Source organism: Momordica charantia (assembly GCF_013281855.1).
Source record: "Momordica charantia cultivar OHB3-1 chromosome 1 unlocalized genomic scaffold, Mcharantia_2.0 BLBB01000001.1, whole genome shotgun sequence".
NCBI lineage: Eukaryota > Viridiplantae > Streptophyta > Magnoliopsida > Cucurbitales > Cucurbitaceae > Momordica > Momordica charantia.
The window spans coordinates 19,255,298-19,264,219 of NW_028275157.1; the positions used below are offsets into that span (position 1 = coordinate 19,255,298).

Consider the following 8,922-nt stretch of genomic DNA (forward strand, 5'->3'; position numbering starts at 1 on the left):
TTCCCTCTTCGATTGTGTAGTTTTCTTTCTTCTTTCCGCAACTTTCGTTAATTTTCAATGATCGATATTCCATCGTGCGATGATGATAATAGTAAATAGAGCTCGTTGATTGTGATATCGAGATGCCCAATCTTAAATCTTGACGCTACAAACAAAAGAAAAATGATGTCTTCGGCGAAGGTTGCTTGTCGGTTCTTACTTCTTACCTACTTGTTTAAAGTCTCGATGCTAATGTCTTTGGTTTTTTAGTGTGAGTTTTTTGGTTACTTAGAAAATAGAAATGTAATATCATTTATTGAATGTTTTGAGAAGTACATTGTATAAATAGTGATGCATGTGTACTAACAAAAAATAATAATAATACTAGTGTATGTATCTGCATTAAAAACCGATGTGATTGAAATCTATTTAAAAAATAGTAAGATCTATTAATTAAGTAGGGACGGACGATGATGGTGACCACTGGTAAGTCGGTGCTCAATGGAAAGATTGTTGAAAATTCAATAGTTTGATGAGTGGGCTTATTGGACACCTTGCAAATAAAATAAGAAAATAGATATTTCTTAATTGTTGTCAATGAAAAGAAGTAGGGTATTTACTATTTTGGCTCCTTGCTATCTCACCCAAAATGTTCAAATAAACTAATGTCATATCAATCCTCGATTAGTTAAAACACATATCTCAAACAAAAAAATTTTTAGCTCAGATTCTCACCTCCATAGTAAAAAAAAAATCAACTAATTCGACTTGAACTAATCGTGTGCTTTTTATATATATTATGATTTTTTTGTCTTTTAATGAAAATATCTTTTGAACATATATACAATTTCAGTTTCAAGGGAGAAATGTAAGGTAATGTATAAATATGACAATTAGTATTTGATATTAGATATGTTAACATCATTTAAAAATAATGTTGTGCTCACAACGCTAATGAATTATTTATACAAGATAGATTATTGTATAACGAGAGAATACTCCCTCTTTAGTATTACAAATTTTAACGTGTACTATCAATTTTTTGCTATACTTTTTGCTTTTTAAAAGTATCTTTTGAATTTGTAGTTAAATTTTAAAATTTAGAAGATTCTTAATAAAATATGTTTAATTTAAATTAATGGACATAAAATGACAGATGACACGTGTTTACAGGAGCATCGCGTAGATCTGCCCAGACGTTGCGTGCAACTGCAGTAATGTTGTGAAGCATCCAAGAAATTATAATTTATAAGTGCAAATGCAAAGCCATTTTACAAGTAATTAAATTGATGAGCCCCAATAACGAAGCCTGAATTAATTATTAAGATTTAAGAGATCGATTCCCCTTTATAATCATTAATTATTACAAAGACGTTAATTTATAATTAATTACTATAAAATGGCCGCTTAGCATTAAAGCAAATATTAGATGATGTTGCTCCTCATATTATTACAACTTCTGTCAATCATCGCCGCTTTATGTCTACTTTTTCATCTACACGATTAAACAAATAATAAGAAATAAACAAAGAATTGGAATGGAGAGAGAAATCAGCACAAATCAAGTGCTCTTTAGTATTAGATCTTAAATTTAAGCACTCCATGCCACGATTTAATGATATATGTGCCTTTTAAGAGTTTAGGTTATACTTCACAAATTCGAACACGTGAATTGGCATTGAAAATTTTCTTAATTATACTTTTTTTTATTCACATTTCCCTTAATTAAACTTTCGACCAGCACTTGTTCTGGATTTTCAAATGGTAATTTTGATTGAAGTATAACATTCAGACTGACGTCAACATCCAGCAATAACTCTCAAAAACACTTCCACGTTAAATGAAAAGGGAATTGTACTAAAATAAAATGTTTCATTAACAATCCCAAACTTTAGCAACTTAAATTTAAATTGTTCAAATGAATTGATTACGACAATTTGAATCATCTGAATGTCTAGTGTTTATGGTAGGGCATAACGTTCAAAATTGATTTCACAACGATTTCCTGAACACATCATTTATACTGCTATAAAGATGGACAGAGCGACAACAATATCCCACCACGCACCATTCAAAAATAAAAACAGCCAGTAGTTTAAAATAAAATTATATATAACTCTACATTGTTTAACAACCAAGGTCAATACACTATTATGCCACCAGCAAACGCTGTCGTTTCCAGCAATCCATTAAAACATTACCCCCAAAAAACTACATGACTGCTAGAATTCACCAAGGATTCAGCAGACCCAGTTGCAGGCTAAGTTGATTCATTGACAGGTGCATAGAATTCTTAGAATTGCAACCTTGTTTTCAGATTTAAATGGAGAGTCATATGAATTGGATAAAGCAAGACGGGTTAGATTTAGATTCCAATTACACAACTAACCCAAAATTTAGGATATAATTATTTTTACACTACCTTTTCGCTTGCTACAGTGCCCGTTCATTTTCTTGTTCCATCACTGTCACCGTCAGCATCACCCAGAATACGGCAGCCTGTAACCATTGGATAAACGACCACTCAATCATAAAAAACTTGACCCGTCAAATGAACTTTACTAAAAAATAATTGATTTCAATGGTAATGCAGTGAGGTTACCCTAGTTTCAGAGATGTATCTGAGCTTTCCAGATCTTGAGGCGGGCCGCCATTGGAGTTGGACACACAGGCTTCAGTAATGGAGTTCGACGACTGGCCATCTTCCACGGCCAAATTCTCAGGCTCGACGCTAATATGCTTCACCCCATTCATCTTGTCCGCCTACAAAACCACCGAGTCTATAAGCTATAAAGGGTTTAATAAAGACTTAAATTAATTAAGCGAAGGACAGCGGGTTGTTCCTACATGCTGTTTCAGTCGCTTATTCTCTTCCATCAATTCTGCCGACTGCATGCAGATAAAACTTTGGACTTAGCTTCAACTCGTTTGATAATAAGCAATTGAAGTCACATACAATTGATGTTTACAAGTGCCTGATGCACTAATACTAAATTAATGGCTTGCTGGATTAGGATTAACCGACATTAGTTGAAATGCATTTTGGGTAATGTTCTGAAAATTTGTGTTTACATATATATTCTTCAAATAAATAAACAGACCATTCACGTCTCAATGATAAGAATAAAACTTATGAAACTCAAGTCATTTATTAAGAAACGCGTTTCCAAAGTAAAAATTATTTAAGTATATATAACATTCATGATTATAAATTAAACTAAATAAAAAATTATTATTAAATATTAATGAAGATTACAATTGATTATTCTAATACGGGTCTTTGGGCAACAGCCTTATTTATTTGAAGATAGTACTTAACCTTTCTTTGAAGATCATTGATCTCCTTCATGATCCTTTCGCCCTGGAACATAAAAATGTACTGTATATCAGAAGGAAATGGGGACTTGATCTCTACGACTTGTGAAGAAAGTGAAAATACCTTTTTCTCCATCACACGGCTCAATCCAGACTCTAGCGACTTCTCTAGCTGCTGCAGTTCCTCTATATTCAATGCTTGGAGCTCCTCTCCTCTCATCTGCCTAAATTATCAACAAATTTAATCTAGTTTGTGTATATGCTCGGATTTCTCATATTACTGAATGTGTGTGAAAGAAAAAAATTGTTTAAAGAGAGCATTATATAATCAGATCATCACTTACATGATTAAGAAATATTTCCCCATTTTCTCATATATGCATCAAGTAGTTATAAAAATAGAAGCACGGATTGGAACAACTAAACTCCTGCGAAATATAGTTACCTTAGCTGGTGAGTTTTCTCTGCAATTTCCTTGTTTAATCGGGTATAGTTGCTGTTTTCAACTAGCTGAAAATCATTTACATTTATAAACATTTTATCAGCAAACTAAAGGAATGAAACCAATGAGTTGAAATAATCCAAGTCTTCAAGTAGGAAACATAATCAACTTGCATTTCGTACGAAAACAAACATGTGAAAGGTAGAAACCGTTCCCGTGCTGGCACTTAATTTAATATAATAATGTAGAATTAGGATGAGTTTAAGATGTGTTTTGGAAGCATGAAAAATACTAAAACTGATTAAAAATTACTTCTCAAAATTTTTATAGTGTTGATTACATGATTAAAAATGATTTTAAAGTTTAAAAACTATTTAATATACCTCTAAAAGAAGCATTTAATTAGAATTAGTATTCTCCCAGAAAATGCTCATAGAAGAGTGCTTTACGTAAAAAAAACTGGTCTCAAAACTCATCCTAACGCATGAAGAATATAAGTCCCAAACATTTTCTACCATTCAGTGCTTGTTTAATAACTATTTGAAAAATATCAATGTACAAGTAACTGCGTTTTTAGGGCTTCTTTTCCTCTCTAAATTGGTTTTCGCAATGCTTTGTGTTATTAGAACAAATGAAGTCCTTTTCCATTTTAAAATAATAATATTTTCTTATATTTCCAGTAATAATTCTTAGAAATATAACGAGAGAAATTATTTATATAGGAAATGCCATTGATGCATAGAGGGAAAAGAAAACAACTGACCTGTAGTTCAAGGGATGGTTGTTCCAATTTCTGAAGGTTCTTAGAGTGCAAATGATGCCTTTCTATAATTCCCTTCATGCTTTAGAAAGTCAAATACGGGCAATAATCAGTGAAGGAGAATATTACAAACAAATAGAAAATAATGATAATGAATCCATGTTTGTCACTCCAATCCAAAAATTAGAGAAGAAAATCAACAGAAACAACTAGAGTTAAGTACGTCATTACAAAAACGGCCACAGTATGATAGAAATGAGTGACTCGAAAGTTCAGTCATCACTGTCACCATACACCTCATTGCAGATGCGAGGGCAAATCCTCTCGTATCAATTACCGAAATCGCGAATATTTTCTACTTGGTTCGTATCCTAATATGTGTGTTCTGCACTTTGTTCTTCATTTCTGTCATGGTTCTGGCCATTTTAGGTAATACTGTGTACTTCGTAAATGGAAAAAACGTAGGCTCAGAAAACGCAGAAAGCCTCAGAAATCACGAGAGACTGATTAAAGTTCATATAATGATATCGATTGTACTTATTCGACTGATTAAATCACAAGTGTGTGCTAAAGAGGGAGGGAGCAGAGAGAAACCTAGAGCTGGAGTATTCAAACAGCTTTCCGGTGGCGGAGAAGATAATGAGGGCGACGTCGGCATCACAGAGAACGGATAGCTCTTTCGCTTTCTTGAAAAGCCCCCTCCGCCGCTTGGAGAAGGTGACCTGCCTCGCCGTGGCGTTATCGATCTTCCTGATCTGGATCTTCTCCTTCGCCATTACAATCCGACTCTAAGAGAGGGGAAAAACACTGAGAAAAGGGATAGACAAAAGAAGAAAGTTCAGATAGAACAGTTGGGGTTAAAGAATGTTGTAGTTTCGAAAGTCGTGAATCGTGATGGCAAAAAACAGTAAAAACCCGAACTAACCAGTGTACAATCGGTGGATGCGAGCCAGAATTGGAAATAATGGAAGGGGGAGAAGCAGAGCGAGGAGTTCAACGATGGCAATTAGCAGAGAGGAGAGAGCGGCATTTTTGCCATATTTGGGCAAGAATCTGGTGTTCAAGCGCGTAAGAACAAGGGAAGAAATAGTGGTAGTCGCAGATCCAAAAGGAGGAGGGACGATAAAAGGGAAAAAATTCCGGACACAATCAAAATGCGTGAAAAATGTTTGGGAGTGAATGAATGCGGAATTTAAAGCGTAGACTTACCGGTTAGGGTTGGTTTTTCAGGAAGATGGAAAGCCACCAATAAGCAGCGGAAAGAGAATGGGACTATGAGTGAAGAGAGTGAAAGTCTCCATTTCTGGAGAAGCAAGCTTCCAACTCATCAGCTAATCTTTGCCGTAAAAGGTTGGGGATGAGATTGTAAATAGCAATTAAGTACGGTTTTCTTTATTTCTTTTTAAATTTTAATAATGGATTATTATTGGAATTTGTGCTAAACTGTAACAGTAAACAACCGCCCTCTTGGTTTTTCTTTTTCTGGAACAAATTGTTTTTAATCCTAAACTTTTCATTTCATCAAAATTACACTTAAACTGAGATAATGTTATAAGCTTTACCTTAAATTTGAAAAAATGTATTACAATTTTTACCCCTCAATAAATTTTCGCAATAATTGCTAGAAAAGTGTTCTTGAAGGCGTTTAATAAATTATAAAATATAAGTTCAGTTGTTGACTTTATGCATTATATTTAATTTTGTGTTAAGTTTAATTTCATTGAAACTAGTGAGGTTTTTATAGATTTTAAGGGATCCTCCACACATTTCGATTTTATTAGCGCAACTAAGTTAATCAAGGGTATGGTTTTTATACACGTATTAGGATAGGTGACTCTCCATACATTTTTTACAATTGTATGATATTGTCTACTTTAGATACAAATCTCATGACTTTGTATTTAGTTTCACTTCAAATACCTCACATCAATAGAGATGTCGTTCCTCACTTGTATAATCCATGATATTATTGTTGTCTAGTCAATGTTAGACTTTAGTCAAATTTCCAACACATTTTATGCTAAGTTTATTTCTATTTGTATTTATTATGACATTATTGATGTTATTTAATAAATATTCAAACTTATGACCTTTCGATTTGACATAAATGCTTTAATATGTTGAGCTATGTTTATGATAACATATCTGTTTGAACTGTATTTTAAATGGAATTTTGTTGAATTATATGTTTGGACCTAAATCTTTTCGGGAAAGATTATATGCTCTATTTGTGGGTTAAATCACCTTGGTGGAGTTTTGTTCTTTTAGCATGTATATATACACACATACATACGACTATTCAATAGGTAAATGTATTTATTTCAATTTTTTTTAATATAACAATATGTGGGGTGAAATTTTAAACACACGACTTTTTTATCGGAGATATAACTAGTTGAGGTTGACATGTGTTATTTACTATTAATTGTCTTGGATCATAATTAGAAACCTAGTCAATTATAAATACTTTAATCAAATAGTGTACTAATATTACTTTTAATTAAATAAATCAGAAAGGTATTTTATTTTATTATTATTAATAATTAAAATAAAATTACATCAACTCAAATGGGCCAATATAATTTTTATCGAACACCTATCGTTAATATACAATTTTATTGTTATAACAACAAAATTTACTCATATTTATCGTGTAAGCAACAAATCTGACCTTTTAACCAAACAAGGGCTTCATTGGTTCTACTACTTGCATGTGGTTTTTCCCATATTTCCTTCCTGGCTTTTCAAGTGGTAGAGGGATCATCCTCTCAATTGTAGCCTCGTGACATCTTAATCTCAATACAAGCTCTTACTTCCAAACAAAAAAAAAAAACCGTGTATATAAATAATTTCATTGTTATTAATTAAATAAAAATTAAAGGATAAAAATGGTAAAATTATTATTGAAAAGGTATACATATAAACTTCATCAAGAAACAAGAGAACAATCCAGCAGTTAGTTTCCTCGACCTCAAGAGCCCTATGAGAAGGGAGTGGGCACTAGAGTTTTCATATCTGTCCATCTTACTAAAAGAGATAACACTACAAGGATCTTTCAAACTCATGATTTCATCGACCACCAACACAATTTCAATGAGATCGTTTTATTCATTTCGCAACAACTTCATCACCTCAACCAAATTAGTCTCTACTCGGATTGGATAAGACACCACCAAAGCAAGTTCCGCAAATCCTCCAAGATAGTCATGGCCTCCAGCATCTTCACAATTTTTTGAACATCGATGAACTGATTGATTGCAAGGATTACAAATATCATCAAAGTAAAGTTTCAATTCTCATTATTCAGTATAAATATCATCAAAGTAAAGTTTTAATTCTTGTTATCTCCTTATAAAAAAAAATAGTAATAATAATATTATTATTATTATCTTAAAGTAAATAGTAACTCTCTAAAATGTAGCTCATGTGACATCAATCATTTAATTTTGTTTATTTGAGTACAAGAAATAGGAGTGAGGATTCAAAAACTCGCAGCATTTTTATATTTTAACTAGTTGAACTATGTTTAGATTAACACATTCATTATTTAAATATTATTTATTTAAAAAAAATAGTGACCAAAAGAATGAATGAGATTATAAAGGGAGAGTACTTTTGAAATTTGAGACGAATCCACCAATTAGTTTTGTTCCTACATTTTAATAAATATCATATGAGAATCTTAAACCTGTTCCCAAGCAAATGGAGCCTTTTTTTATTTATATTTTTGATACATTCATTAAAAAAAAAAGAGAGAGGTCGGATTTTTTTTTTACAAAGTATGAATGCTAATAATAAGTAGTAGTAGTAATAATAATAAATTATAATAGGACAACCTAATAAAGCAATAATAATAAACAACTCAACCTATAAAAATCAAATCCAAGTCGAAATATGTTCAGTCAATTATAACTGACTAACTTTTATTAAACAATAATAATACTACTAATTAATTAAAACCCACCAACCCTAATTTTGATTGGGCTTCTTTTTGTAATTATAACAACTTATGCCAGAGACTTACATATGGCATTTCCTTTTACTTAAAAGGTTAACCTAAATATAACTAAAAGAGTTAAGTACTTATACCTGATAAAAAAAATGGTGACTTTGAATTTCGTTTTAAGTATTCTACTAAAAAAAAAAATCAAACCTAATTGGTATTAGTATGGTTGAGTGAATTACAGTATTATTAACCTCCATTAAAATTAAAAAATTGAGATATAATCTGTTCGAATCATAAATAATTCGATGGTCTTAAATGTATGTTTGGACTTTTCCCTCCAATCATTTTTTGGGCATTTACAAATATGGCAAAAAAAATTTAAGAAAATAACAAATTTAGCATCTACATTTTAGATTGGCAAATATAGCAAATTTTTTAGAAAAAACGGAGGTCTAATAATAAAATGTCAAATTTATCCTC

The 8,922-nt window shown here is 31.7% G+C and overlaps 1 protein-coding gene across 6 annotated transcripts; it reads right to left on the reverse strand.

The window, feature by feature from the left end:
• Positions 1 to 2,070: 2,070 nt before the first annotated feature.
• LOC111005943 (MADS-box protein SVP) lies at positions 2,071 to 5,851 on the reverse strand. Of its 6 annotated transcripts, none has more exons than XR_015791259.1 (9): positions 5,422 to 5,697; positions 5,091 to 5,303; positions 4,500 to 4,578; positions 3,740 to 3,804; positions 3,299 to 3,518; positions 2,827 to 2,868; positions 2,582 to 2,742; positions 2,402 to 2,478; positions 2,071 to 2,285 (listed from the first exon to the last, which is right to left on the reverse strand). XR_015791259.1 is itself a non-coding variant. In XM_088124796.1 (9 exons), exons 3-9 carry the CDS (start codon positions 5,270 to 5,272, stop codon positions 2,460 to 2,462), a joined length of 768 nt encoding a protein of 255 aa, XP_087980922.1. In that variant the 5' UTR covers positions 5,273 to 5,303; positions 5,422 to 5,549; positions 5,706 to 5,851; the 3' UTR covers positions 2,071 to 2,459. The 6 variants fall into 6 exon arrangements, 5 of the variants coding, with proteins under 5 accessions (XP_087980922.1, XP_022133337.1, XP_087980924.1 ...); XM_088124796.1 differs by adding an exon at positions 5,706 to 5,851 and having other exon boundaries at positions 2,071 to 2,478; positions 5,422 to 5,549; XM_022277645.2 differs by having other exon boundaries at positions 2,071 to 2,478; positions 3,299 to 3,340; positions 3,419 to 3,518; positions 5,422 to 5,693.
• Positions 5,852 to 8,922: the final 3,071 nt, after the last annotated feature.

What these genes read in the sequence shown, in the direction of transcription:
- LOC111005943 (XM_088124798.1), bottom strand. Translation starts at nt 5,272, where the DNA reads ATGGCGAAGGAGAAGATCCAGATCAGGAAGATCGATAACGCCACGGCG. An exon ending in AACCATCCCTTGAACTACAG is followed by an intron (nt 3,805 to 4,499) that starts GTCAGTTGTTTT and finishes AATGATTTTCAG; the next exon opens with CTAGTTGAAAACAGCAACTA. An exon ending in ATAAGCGACTGAAACAGCAT is followed by an intron (nt 2,743 to 2,826) that starts GTAGGAACAACC and finishes GTGGTTTTGTAG; the next exon opens with GCGGACAAGATGAATGGGGT.